Here is a 14,196-nt window from a genome sequence, read left to right as displayed (position 1 = left end):
AAGGGTTATGTCCGTGGGATTTTCCTCTTTTGGGGAAGTCAGGTCCTACTGGGGGCTCTAGAGAGTCTGAACATTAAACATTTCTTGCCCTCCTTTTGCACGTTGCTCCAATCAGAACAGTTGGAGAGGACTTCGCTGGTGGTCCAGTGGTTAAGATTCTGCCCTCCCATTGCAGGGGGTGCAGGTTCAATCCCTGGTCGGGGAAGTTCCGCATGCCGTGCGGTGCGGCCCCCAAAACAAACAAACAGAAACAACAACAACAAAAAACAGGTGGAGAGAACCAGTACTATATCAGTACAGTGTCAGTTCTGTGCTGTAAATGGGAAAGCAGACACCCACCCTGGACCCCATAACTTCCCACCTGTCTCCTGAGAGGTTACAAAGTGTTACAGACGTTAGCAAGTGTTAATCCTCACAACATCCCTGGAAGGGAACCAGAAGTATTGTAGATGAAGACATTGAGGCACAGAGAGGTGAGGCCACTGGGAAGAAGCCACACAGCAAAACAGTAGTAGAGTCAAGAAGAGGGCTGGGGATCCTCTGTACCACCTTAGCGACCTGTGAGATTCAGCTCAATTAGGACACTGGCAAGCACACCTGTGTGTCAGGTGACAGACGTCACAACAAGGTTTGCTGGGTTAACGATGACAAGCGTTTCCCTGTTCCCAGTCCCAAACCCACTGTCACACTTGGTACAGTTGTCACGGACCTAACTCAGTCAACCCCGATCCTATCGACACGATATCCTTCATCCTGATGACCAGATATCTGCATTTCCTGGCAACGTCACTGCTCAGCCCCACCCCCGCAGGGATGTCACCTGCCTCCACCCAGGACAGCCACTCCCGGGAGGAGGGAGCAAGTAGCCCTTTAACATGTCCACCCGGATGTGACACACGGCTTTTAGGATGGGAATGACCTTCCCGTTGTGCCTTCTCCCAAGAGAGATTCAGTGACCCAAGTCAGAAGCCAAGTTATTGGTCATGGGGGGCATGGATGCTGGAGCTGAGACCTCCGCCAGGCTGGCCAGAAGGGTCCCCGTGGTGACCGGTCAGCCTCCAGCTTTGCTAGCTCCTGGTGCTGTCACTGCCGGGCTCTGCGTGTCTGGCTGGAGTCCCACCTGTTCCTCCTGGGAGGGTGTTTTGGGGAACCCTGTACCTCCTTCCATCCTGGTGGCTCATTTCAAGGCTCCCGGGACCACTTGAACTGCTCAGTGGCTGAGTCTCTCCGAGGTAGAGCCTTGATGACAGAGGTGCTGGGCACCCTGACGGGCCCTCTGGGCCAGTCTCCCTCCAGTGAGCACGGAAGTCCACAGCCCGCTCAAGTCAGGCAGGCTGGTGCCCCCTCGTTCCCCAGGGTTCCCATCCGCAGTCACAGCAGTCTACTGGGATTTCCCGGGACTAGGGGAGCACCCTCAGGCCGAGATCACTATGTACAACAGCGACAGTCCCTGGCTGTCCTTCATCCCCGGGTCTCTCTGTGTTGGGTCTGGTGGAGCATCGGCTCCTTACACGTTGGTGACCTCCAGGCCATTGTAGCCCTCCAGACGGCACTGCTCGGGCCTGCCCTGCGAGTCATCATCTCCGCAATCTTCGTTTTGAAGAGAGCCATAGTCATCGTGGAAATCGGGGTCTTTGCTGCTGAAGCTCCTTCCTATCTTTCCCAGGGGCAGCTGAGAAGAGAGGAATGAGAACAAAGGACAGGAAGAAGAGAAAAAGAGAATTGAATGTTCTTGGATCTGGGAAATGTGGGGTCTCCAATTTCAATTGCTGTGTGACCTTACCTAGCCACTCTGTGTTCCTCCTATTAGTAATACTACTCCACTCCTCAGGGAGACTGAGAGGACTTCTGTGAGTTAACCTTAGGAGAGAGCTTTGTGTTCCCAGCTGGAAGGAACCCGTTTGTTACTGAGGGTGAGGGCAAATATAGTCTTTCTGATTATCTACCGAAGTCTCTCACCTTCCTCTTCAGCAGGAGGAGGGGGGGGTGAGAATGAGTGTGGGCGTGAGGTCTGACTGCATTCCCAGGTCAAGAAGAAGAAATATTCCAGCATTGCCTGGTGTGGCAGAAAGAGTGTGGGTTTTGGAGACTCACAAACTGGGGTTTGGATCCCTGCTCTGCCATTTCCCAGCTGTGTGACCTCGGACAAGTCACCTGTCCCCTCTGAGCCTCAGTTTTCTTAGCTACAAGATGGGTCTAATAATTCCTTTCTCCCAGAGTTGTTGCAAAGAGTAGAAATCCATCTGGGAAGCACACAGCAAGGTGCTGGGAGACAGTAGCTGTCATTATCAGATTCGGTGGCCCCTCAGTAAATAGTTCTCTCTTAGGGTAGTCATGGCAGTGCTTTGTGATTATTTATTGATTTGACCGCCTTTCTTTCTGGACCAGTGTGTTTCTCAACCTTTCTTTCAATACTGCCCCCCCTTAAAAGAAGACTTTTTAGACATTTTTTTCCCTAATCACACTCCCACTATGAAATTTTCATGCCACGGGTATACTGTGCACTGTTTATGTGCCATGTGTATGGCTGTGCTTTATAAATAAAACGAGTAAGGTTTTTTGTGCCCTCCCTGAGCCGAAACAATTTTGACCCCTTCGGGGTGACAGCACCCCCAGTGGGAATGCACAGTCTAGACTGAGAGCATCTTAATGGTGAGGGTGGTCATTTATTCCTGTTTATCTCCCACACTCAGGACGTGCCTGGGATGCACTTAGTACCCAAAACTGTCCGCTGAATAAATGGAAGAATTTTGGATTATCCGCTTCTGTCGTCTGCGTCTATACACCTCCGTTTAGGAATCTGTGTCACCCTGAGTCCACATGATCAGACCCAACTACACATGTTCTTATGCACCAGAGGCTCATCCGCTGCTCTTGGTCAGGCCGTTGGAGTTCAAAATCTAAGTCAGTGGCCGTTGGAGTTCAAAATCTAAGTCAGTGGCCCTTAGAGTTTAGGGTGTGTTGGAACCCTCTGGGCAGCCTTGCGGCATGCGGGGTTCCCCTTGCCCCCGAGGCCCTTGAGTCAGGAGGCCCCACGTGGGCCCCAGAATCTGTATGTTACGCATCCACCCAGGTGAGTCTGATGCAGGCAGGTGAGACCTGCACTTCGAGATACAGTGACAAAGACCCCACAAGGCTGAGTGTGTCTTAACCATCATGCAGGTCCCTTGAGGGTGGCTTCCAGGGCCTCTCTCCCAGCTGCACCTGTGACCTGGCCCATCGGCCCCCCTCCAGACGACACAAAGACCTTTCTTTCCCAGGCTGGGGGACCCCCAGGTAAACACGTGGAGCGACCTACCCGGCCAGCCTTGTACTTGATCCCACCGCTGTTCTCCTCCTTCCCCGCCCGGGTGATGCTGGAGGCCCTCCCCGGGGGCGTTCCGAATCGCTCAGCCTCCCGGATGCCTGTGGAGCTGAGGAGAGACCCAGTGCAAGTCAGCAGGGCTGCGGCAGCCGGGGGTGTGTGCCAGCTACTGCCACCCAGAGACACAGACACTCACTCACTCCAGGAACAGTGACCGCAGCTGCGGTGTACTGAGTATCTCCTACACGCCACCACCGGGCCAAGCACTTTACAAACACAATCCTCAGAGCACACCTAGAGGCCAGGCTGCCATCTCTCGCTGCCGATGAGGAAAGGGGGCACAGAGAGATCAAGCGACCTGCCCAGGATCACACAGCTTGAAGCGGCACAGCCAAGATCTGAACCCTGGTCTCAGAGACCCCAAAGTCTCTCCTAAGCCCCCACTGTCCTGCAAACCCTGTCAGGAGAGGGGAGACTTGATAGGAGAAGCCCCCCATGTCAGCTCATTAGGTGTGACTGGAGAAACATCAAGAAAGTTTCCCCCACTCTGCATTGGGAATCTGGGTCCGCCACTTGACTTGTTACCCCCATCGCTCCCTTCCTTGTACAAAAGCATCAAAGGCTTCTGTTAGAACTGGACTTGGCAAACTACAGCCTGTGGGCCGAATGCAGCTAGCTGACTGATTTTGCAAATAAAGTTTTATTGGAACCCAGTCCCTTGGTTTGCACGTTGTCTATGGCTGCTTTCTTACTACTTGGACACAGACCACATGGCTCTCCAGCGCTAACATCTTCACTATCTGGCCTTGTATGGAAGAAGTTGGCCAGCCCCTGTGTTAGAATCTTAGTGCTGGTGCGTATGGAGTATGGAGTTGGGGCAAGAAACTGGTTCAGAACCAGGAGTTCCGAACTTCGTCCTCCCACCTGCCTTCCTTCTCTTTTAGATTTTGGGCAAACCAGTGTGTCTCTTGGACTCCCATCTTTCTCTGCCTGCAGGGTTGGCCCCAGCATGGGCAGAGCCTTCTGTACCTTCCCTGTCAACCTCAGCAATCCCAAGACGCTGGTGTCCAGCATCTTCCTTGGAGCTTCAGTGGCACTGAAATCCTGGCTCGACTCTCCACTGGCTGCGTGACCTCGAGCATGTCACTTAATTTCTTGAAAGCTGGGTTTCTCTATCTGCCAGGTGGGGATCGTATTAGAGCCAACTTCACGAAGTGATCGTGAGGGTTAGTTAAAAAGTGCTTTGGAGCTTAGCTGGAATCCAGTAAATGGCTATAATGATAATGAGTCATATTAACAGTAAAAACTTATTACAGAGGAACTGGCTCTGGCTGACGGGCGGTCAGGAGGTGGCTCTACAGGAGCTGTGAGCCTCGGCTCAGGCCACCACGGAGGTGGACTCATGAAGAGAAATGAACCTTCTAATAGCTTTTAAGCGGCCTTAGAGAAGCTCTGCTTCTTTTGGGGCAAGTTCTGCAGAGGAAGTTCAAGGGAGGGGAGGGTGCTGGGCAGGGGACCGCACTGGCTGCTGGGTGGCAGGTGAAGGTGAGTTCTCAGGTCCCCCGGTGCCAGGGCATCCTCGTCACAGGGAGGCTCTTGCTCTGCGGTGGGTCAGGAACTGAGGTCTTCGTTGATGACCTCCCTCTCTCCTCCATCTGGGGATGAAATGCCCCGGGTCTAGTGGGGAAGCTGTCCTAAGTGCAGAAGCCATGAAAATCTAAACACATGCAGCCAGCTATGTTTGCCGTCTTGTGGGAAGTGCATGAAACCCCCGAGTCACGGAACATCAGCTGTCTGATGAACTTGGGAGAACTCCAGAGCCCCTTCTTTTGTTTTTCACTGAAAAAGAGATGGAAGTCCAGAGGGGATGTGTGTCTCATCCAAGGATACACAAGACACACAGTGGCAGGGATAGAACTTGAACTTGGTTCTCTAGAAGCAAGATCTAGACCATGTTTTTCCCACCTTGGGGGCCAGAGGAGGAGACAGAATGTGGAGTGGGGTTAATATCAACATTTCTCTTATAAGGTCATTGGCGGATTAAATGAGAGGACACATGTAAAATGCTGAGTAGGGGCTGGCATAGCATGAGGAGTTGCTGTGATCAACACAGGGGTTGAGGGGTACAGACCTGGCTTGAGTCCCTGCTCAACCATCCCCTAGCTGTGCCCTCATGTGAGCTGATTCCCTTGCTGGGCCTCGGTTTCCTCATCTGTACAATGGAGCCCAGTACGCAGTTCTGGTCTTAACAAACCATCCCCTGAGCAGAAAGTGCCTGCCTTTGTGGTGTAGACAGAGGAGCCCAGGGCAGCTCCTGCCAGCACTGTGCCAAAGCACCTTCCCTTCTAGCTTTTTCCTCCGTGGCTAAAACCGTACCGTTCCTCCTGCGGATTAAAAGTCACGAGAACGCAAATAGGCCGGGCGCAAGGTTACCGTCTTTGGAGACTTGAAATGGCTAATTGAATATTTCTACTTCCTTTGTCAGACCTTGAGGGAGTGGAATGTTGGAAGGATAAGTTTTAATGAGGGAAGTTTCTGGAAGATAGGGCATCTCTGTTGACTCATTTCCTGAGTCAATGTACAGGGTGTCCTGGGCCCTAAAAAGGCATGCGTGCAGGAAGGAAGGTGGCGGGGTGGGAATCAGCCTCTGTCAGCGGGGCTGGCCTGAGGGCTGAGTCTCACCCAATTAAATGAAGGTTTACGAGGGATGCTTTGGTGGAGCTGAGTGAAGTGGGGGAGGACAGAGTATTAATTGGCCGCCTACTGTGTTCCAGGCATGACGCCAGGTCCTTCCCCTGAGTCAGCTCCTTGAACCCTCCCGAAGCCCTGGGGAAGAGGAGTGATTGTCTGCATTTCAAGATGAGGGAACCGAGGCTCCAGTTTCTTGCTAAAACCACAGATGATGGAAGAGGAGCCAGAACTCAGCCCCCAAAGGCCCTGCTGTGCGTCCTCCTTACACAGGACCACGACTCCATGGACTACCCCGCCCCAGGGCCTGGTCTCTGGGCTCACAATTCAGTGATCCTTCGGGGGTGGGGTGAGGCAGAATACCATGAAACATCACCTTCTTGTGGGTGCCTGAAAATCTCAATGTGCCCCTTTCCCCACCTGGCTCAGGTGACCTGCCAGGGGGCCCAGGAATACTCCCCCTTGTCTGCTGCCTAGATCTCTCAGACATGGGTAGCCTGTCAGCCAAGGAGGTAGAGCTGTGACAAGGCCTCTTATTCTGTGTGCTCGAGGGTTGAGTCTATTTGAGCTCATAATGGAATTGCTCTTCCCTGCTGAAATGCTAATGAGAACAATGGAGCAAAGTGACAGCAAGGGGAGCCCCATGGAACCGACTCAAGAGGAAACTGCTTCACTGAGACGCTCCAGCATTCCTGGGAGGTCAGGGGACATGAACTGTCAGTTATCGCGGGCGTCTCTGGGTCAGGCTCCACGTTCACTTTGTCTCACTGTTTATACTTCGGGTTGGAGGCTCAAAGGTCCCCTGGGAAGGGCCTAGGGAGATAAGACCACTGCTGGACACAGTTCCCCTGTTGTTCTGGCCACTCTTTCTGCCCTTTAGGGAAGCAGCAGAGCACGATGCTTTGAATCCCAGCTCCTCAGCTTACCAGCTTATGGCCCCAGGCAAGATACGCAGCCTTGCTGTACCTCAGTTTTCTCATCTGTGAAATGGGGCTCACGCACCCACCCATAGAAGGTGGCAACAACGTGCTAGGTTCTGAGCCTGGCCCGTGGCAGAGCTTAGCAAATGGTTATGGTAGCTTGATAACCCCACCTTATAACTGTGTCTGGAGGGGGAAGGAGGAGGGAAAGGAGGGAGATGCCGGCTGACTCTTGCATCCTTGGAAACAAAAAGGGGCACTTTGGGGCCATGGGTCACGAGGCCACAGGATGGGGAGGAGTATTTACAAGAGAGATGCAATGTTTGCCTGATACTTCCGAGGCCTAAAGGGGACTCTTCTCAGGCCTAACATTCAGAGAGAATCTAAATGAACTACAGGCTGAATCCGCCTTGTGCCTGACCCGCTGTTAGTGACAGGATACACCGTCCTTCAGGCAAGTGCTGGAGATGGTCACACATTTTCATTAAGGCTTTTTTTTTTTTTTTTGGCTCCTGTGATGCTTTGGAACGGCTTGGCCACTCCCTGCATCCTTTTGGTCCACTGATTTATTTCTCTGGATCTTTAACACACGGTCCTATGACAGAGTTGGTGCTAGACCGGGGTTTACTGGGAGAAGCAAGATGTCAGTGTGTGTCAAAGCAGACATCACAAGATGACATCAGAAAATGCCCCGCCTCAGTCCCTTTGGTCGTATGGTTGTCATGGCAATGAGAGGAGGCTGGAGAACATGATGTCATATTGGAACCTATAAACTCTTGGTAAATGTGCCTTTCCTAGAGTTGGGCTGTGTACTGATGTTCCCTGACTTCCTGGTCACGGGCCATTAATACATGGGGACTATAATCTCCCAAGATGCTCTGAGCTGACTGCCCCCCTGTGACTACAGGCATCACATCTACCAGGTGATGTGGGATCACAGATGTGATCAGGGGTCACGTCTCCTGGAGAGTGGAACCAGGTGCTCAAGCTTCCTGGTGTGGTGGAGGGTCACGGGAGTCCCTGCTGGTAGATTCCAGCACTGCCACGGACTCCCATCTAGTCTTGAGCAGGTCACAGCACCTCTCTGAAGCCTGTCACCTTATCCGTAAAAGGAGGCAACGATTCCTTCTCACTCAGCTTCCTTCACAGGGAGGAGGAGAAAATGAAACAAGGGATGTGACAGCACTTTGTTGACGATGACATATGATATCAGTGTGAAGGGCTGCTGTTATGACCATCACTCTGTTTCACCCGGCCTGGGATTCAGTCCCAGGGTTGGCTTCTCAAGTCTCTTTCGATGGTTCGGGATGTTTCCTCAAACTGGAATCTCTCCACCCAATCCAAGCATTCTGGGAGGACTCACCCCAAAAGACCTGCCTTGCCCTTTCTCTTTCTGGAAAGCTGAAATCAGCAACAGAGAAGGAAAAGGAGCGAGAAGGCAGTAGACAGGATGAGATACCTAGACCACTGCAGAGCTGTCCTGGGCAAAGCCTGAAGATCTTGGTTAATATAAACCCATCAGACCTTCCCAAGCATCTCACCACCTGCCTGCGGATCACTGTCTCCCTGGTGTTTGGCTTAGCTGGGGACTCTTGTACCAACAGCAGTGGGCTCTAAAATTCCTTAGAAATTCATGGAGTTCTGTCTTCCTCCAGCTAACTGAAAGTCTGATCCCCTGGCCCATGGCAGGGTCTCAGCAACGGGCCGCGAGGTTCCAAAATCCCCCATCCCACGTGGAGACCTTGACTCATAAGCTATGACCAACATGTGGAAAAAAGCAGCATCAAGGGAAAAGGTCCTAACAGGGAGACAGGTCTGGGGTCTGGTACTGGCATTGCCTCTTGGTTCCCTGGCTGAGCAGCCTCAGATTCCTCAGAGGTAAAATGAGGAGCCTGGACTGAGTTCATTTCCTTCTTCCTTGTCCTGACATCAGGAGGACTGCTTTCACCTGGTTCCTGAAGGAGTCTCTGACCTCCCAACGACCTAAGAACCCACGCTATTTGTGCCCCGTTGAAACATCCCTAGCGCTCACCCACTAATCCTAGACAGTCGTCAACATACCTCCCACCTCATGGGGGGGGGCGGTCAAGGGTTTAATCAGTCACACAAATGTTATTCACACTGGCTAATGTTTAGCTAGAGCTGCCCCTCCAGGGCTCGGAAGATCTTAAGACTGTTACAGATCACATGGCTCCAGAAGGGAGGTAAAGGAAGGTGGAAAATTCTGAGAAGAAAAGCCTTTTTCCTGCACCTGTTGATTCATGGCTCATGGAATAGGGTTCTTGTCAAAACCACCTCAGCATGCATAAAATGCATGAAAATGTAGATTCCCGGGCTCTGCCAGCAAATTCTGGTCCTGTAGGTCTGAGTTGGGGATGAGGTATCTGCAGTTCCAAGAGCACCGATGACTCTGTTGCAGGGTCTCTGAGAACTGCTTGGGTGTCAGCCTGCCAACGGGGGAGGGCAGTCCAGGGCACCTGGACCCTGCGAAAGATGCACAATTTTCTCCCACCTGCATAACGTGGGGTGTGGCTCAGCTGTTCCCTGAGGCCCCATATAGTTTGGGGGTTGAGCACTCAGGCCTGATGCAGAGAGCCTCAGGTTCAAATCTGGCACCTGTTAACAAAATGAGCTGACCTTAGCTAGACTGACCAAGAGTTAAAAAGCGTGATGACTCAAATTAGTAAAACTAGGAATGAAAGAGGGGATAAATCTACATAAATAAGAGGGATTACAAGGAAATGATCATATGATCAATTGTATGCTAACAAAATAGCTAACTTAGATGAAATGGACACATTCTTAGAAAGATATAAACTATACACACTATTATACATAAAATAGATAACCAACAAGGGCCTACTGTATAGCACAGGGAACTCTACTCAATATTTTATAATAATCTATAAGGGAAAAGAAGCTGAAAAAGAACGAACATATATATATAGATAGATATAGATATAGATATACACACACACATATATATGTGTATATATGTATAGAAATGAATCGCTGTGGTGTACACCTGAAACTAACTCGATATTGTAAATCAACTATACTGCAATGAAAAAATTTTTTTAAAAAGTAAGAACCTAAAAAAAGATATAAACTACTGACACTGAATCAAGAAGAAACAGAAAATCTAAATAGACCCACAATGAGTAAAGAGTTTGGATTAGTAATAATAATAATAATAACTAATGATAAACTTCCCACAAAGAAAAGCCCAGGACCAGATGGCTTCACTGGTGAATTCTACCCAATGTTTAAAGAATAATGAACAGCAATCCTTCACAAACTCTTCCCAAAAACAGAAGATGAGGGAAAACTTCCCAACTCATTCTATGAGGCCAATTTTACTCTGATACCAAAACCAGACAAAACTATCACAAGAAAAGAAAACTACAGACCAATATCCCTTGTAAATACTGATGCAAAATCCCTCAACAAAATACTAGCAAACCTAATCCAGCAACATATAAAAAGATTATACACCATGACCAACTGGGATTTATCCTAGGAATGCAAGGTTGGTTCAACATCTGAAAATCAATCACATAATACATCACATTAATAGAATAAAGGACAAATCCGGGCTCTGCCATTTACTAGCCGTTTGACCTTGGCTCCTTCAAACAATTTTCTCCATCTATAAAGGAGGGACAGTGAAACTAATTTCTGAGCATCGTCATGTGGATAGAATTAGTGCCCATGGCATGTGCTCATAAATGGTCATCTAACCCTAACCACAATCATCGTTAAAGGAGAGAGTGCATTGGGAGTTCATCCGTTCACGTGTTTATCCTCCGGCCACTTTTCAGATGAGGAGGCTGGGGTAGGTGGGCCGACATGGTCTGCTCACCTAGATGGTAAAAACCACTAAGACGTCCATCCCTGTCTCCAAACCTCCGTCCCCATAGTCAGCCCTGCCTGGAACAGCCATCTCAACCTCTTAGGCCAGTGCGAATCCTCCCCAGCTCAAACCCCACCCTCACATGGCCTTCCTCATACACGCTGGTCACTCTCCCTTCTCTAAGTGCCCGTTTTAACCACACACTTTATTCAAAACCTGACTGCTCCTCTATCTCTTTCTACTCTATGACGTTCAGGCCAAAGCACTGCACTTCTCTGAGCCTCAGTTTCTGGATCTGCCAAAGGAGACCGCTGTGTAGCAAAGGAACAGGTGGGATCCAGGAAGGATGGGCCAGGACCATCTGCTTCCAAAAGCTGCGAGCTGCAGCCAGCAGCCCACACTCACTTGGCCGGGTGGAAGATGGCACTCATCTCCTCCGCCAGGTGCCTCCGGAGAATGTGCTTCCCGCTGGGGATGCCCAGGGCCGTGGCCATGGCCTCAGCGTTGAACGTGGGTTCCAGCACCAGCACGGCACCGTGGACACCACTGTTGGTCAGGTTGTCTGCGTACTCCTGAGGGCAAGACACGAGGCCGGTGAGCCACCCTGCTGGCCTGAGGGGGCCCCACCTCCACTGGGGTTATGCCCCCAACAGCAAGGGCTTGACCTCCGGGGACCAGTTCATTTAATACTGAGAGGGAACCCCACCCCACTCTTTTAGGGCCATGAGAGCAGCGACTGGACTCTTTTGTCAGTGACATACCCAGACCGAGGCAGGCAGCCCATAAATGCTTGTTGAGGGAGAAGATGGGTGTGGATTCAATCCCACCCTGGCTTCAAAGAGCGAGAATGGCTCAGCATTCCCTCCCGCCCCATGAGATGGGGGTGCTGCTGGGGGGATGGCAGGAGTGGGGAATAGTTCCCTCCTCTTGAGGGACAGGAAGCAGGTTATTCTTGCCAGCCTGGGCGACGGTGCCTCAGCCCACGCAAAAATGGAGATTGATTTGCACATACACAGACGTGCATGGGATTTGCCCGAGTCACCCCCAGCCCCACCATCTCCCCTCACCTTCAGGTCAATGTCTCGCACCCACTTGAGCACCCGCTGGTTGGTCCACACCACGGGGTCTATGTTCTGCGTCTCGCAGCGAGCCCGGCGCTCCTGGAGGGCCTGTTGGGGTGGGGAGGGTGGGTCAGCCGGGGGGATGAGGGTCCACGGTGCTGGCAGGGACCTCAGCATGCTGATGTGAGGCTCCTGGCCAGGCCATCCACGGCTGCTCTGGCCACGTCGATCCTTTCATTCTGGAAAATGGGGAGAAGCCCACTTCCGGGGTGAAGGAGCCTGGAGGCAGAGCCGCCTGCATCTGGAGGACCCACGGCGGCTGCCTGGTTGTGCATCCCAGCCCCCTGCTCACCTGACTTGGAGCAGGTGCTCGATGCGTGTTTGTGGAGGGACGTCCCCAGATGAGGTCACCCATTTCCACACTTCACCGTCATGATTGGCCCACTCGTCACCTCCTGTACCAGACTGGGGCTCCTGGGGGCAGGGCCCGTGCCCTCATCACTTCCTGTGCCCAGGGCTCTGCGTTGGGTGTTTGAGAAGGCCATGAAGACCCCTCTTCTGTCCCTCTCCTCCCACCCCTGAATTGCTTGTACTCTGACGGTGCTCTAAGAAAAGTAAGCCCTCTGCACTCAGTCCCACAGACCCCAGCAACCTGGGGCCCCTCCCTCGGGGGACTATCTGGGGAGAGGTGCTGGTAGGCCTTGGAGGAGCTGAAGTAGATGCCCTGGGCTCTCTGGCTTGGCAGCACTCAGAACAAGGGGGCACTCAGAGTCCAAACTCTATATGCCTCACAGTCCCCCAGCTACCTGTTTGCACTCCCGTTCACCCTCCCACCTCAAACCCAGCAATGGGAACCACACAGGACTCTCAGATCTTCTGCTGTCACAGATCTGTCCTCTGGGCCTTAGTCTATGCTCTTTCCTCTCTGGGCTGCTTTCCCCTCATACCTTCTATTGACTGATCCCTGAAATTCCTCCTTCAGGTCTTACTTTAGGTGTCACTACCTCTGGGAGGGCTTCTCTGATCCCTCTGGAAGCTTCTCCTTGGGGTTTTCAGAAAACCCTGGGCTTCTCTCATTGGGACAACCTTCCACGATGTTGTGAGCACAAGCTTCTTTGTGGTTTCCCCTGATAAGCAGTGAGTCCCTGGAGGATGAGTGTTTCCCGTTTCCCCTGAATTGAGCACAGGGTCTGGCCCATCCCCAACAGGCAATTGTTTAAAGGAGGGAGGGAGAGAGGAAGGGATGGATGGGTGGATGGACGGATGGACAGGTAGAAGGATGGATGGACGGATCGATAGATGGGTGGGCAGGTGGCAGGTGGTTGGATGGACAGACAGTGGATGCGGAGAGGAAAGCAGGGCTGTGCAAGGTGCCCCCCCACCCCGCTTCTCACCTCCCTGCTGAAGTTCACTTGGTACAGCAGCTCGATTCCCAGAAGGATGCTGATCTGGTGGAACTTCTTGGACACATTCAGGTGCTTCTCCAGGTCCCGCTTCATCAGGGAGTTCAGCATCCGCCCATCGACCAGGTGGTTTTGGAAGGCCTGGGAGTACTGGGACAGGCCGATGTCATTCAGCCAGGCCTTGGCCACCCAGTGATGGTCCAGGTCAGCGGCTTTGGACAGGCTGGTGGGGAGAGACACAGCCGGAGAGAGGGGTGGGTGGGGAAAGGTGGCAGAAACAGAGGGACAGGGAGAAATGGGGCAGAGATGAGCAGAGATGGAGGATGAGAAGCCAAACAATGGCGGGGAGGGGACACAGACATAGAAATGAACAGGGATGGAGTGGAGAGACAGAGAGGAAGAAAGACAGAGGGCAGAGGTGGGGAGAGGTGGATGGAGGGGAGAGAGAGGAGACAGGGAGAGACCCAGGGAGAGGGGCACAGAGACATAGGAGAGAGACACAGACACAGAGGAGACAGAGAAATAGAGAGAGAGGCAGACAGACACAGAGAGACAGAGACAGAGGGAAAGACAGAAACAGAGAGCAAGCCCCAGAGAACACAAAAGGGATCAGCAGACAGGCAGAGGGAACAAGAAGAGAAGAGACCACGTTCAGACACACTGAGAGTGGAAAGGGACACTGACAGAGCCGCAGGGACGAATGCAGCAGTAAGCAGCACCTCTGGGGACCCTGGCACCCCACCCCCTCACCCAGAGTCACACAGCGGCACGTCTTGGAATCAGAAAGAAACCCCACGTTTTGCTTATTCCAAGTCCTCTCTCCTCACCGCCGTATCTCAGATTTTCTGTATCCCACCCAGAACTTCACCCAGTGCCACGCGCATGCGCACATAGTAGGCGAACAACGAATACGTCTCAAAAGGGTAAGTGTGGTCCCCTCAGATGTCATTCCCCTGCTCGCCACAGG

At 52.2% G+C, this 14,196-nt stretch overlaps 1 protein-coding gene across 1 annotated transcript in view; it reads right to left on the bottom strand.

The window, feature by feature from the left end:
* Positions 1-452: 452 nt before the first annotated feature.
* Positions 453-14,196, bottom strand: part of KAZN (kazrin, periplakin interacting protein) — a 464,439-nt gene continuing 450,695 nt past the window's right edge. The window contains exons 11-15 of the mRNA XM_032654524.1: positions 13,221-13,452; positions 11,833-11,934; positions 11,171-11,337; positions 3,299-3,413; positions 453-1,672 (exon numbers count right to left, since the gene is read on the bottom strand). Of these exons, the coding sequence (XP_032510415.1) occupies positions 1,508-1,672; positions 3,299-3,413; positions 11,171-11,337; positions 11,833-11,934; positions 13,221-13,452 (781 nt within the window). The 3' untranslated portion in view covers positions 453-1,507. The remainder of the gene's footprint in view (positions 1,673-3,298; positions 3,414-11,170; positions 11,338-11,832; positions 11,935-13,220; positions 13,453-14,196) is intronic.

Source organism: Phocoena sinus, chromosome 1, assembly GCF_008692025.1.
Source record: "Phocoena sinus isolate mPhoSin1 chromosome 1, mPhoSin1.pri, whole genome shotgun sequence".
NCBI classification, from domain to species: Eukaryota; Metazoa; Chordata; class Mammalia; order Artiodactyla; family Phocoenidae; genus Phocoena; species Phocoena sinus.
The sequence above is the reverse complement of the archived record's forward strand: the minus strand, read 5'-3'. Positions and strand labels throughout refer to the sequence as shown.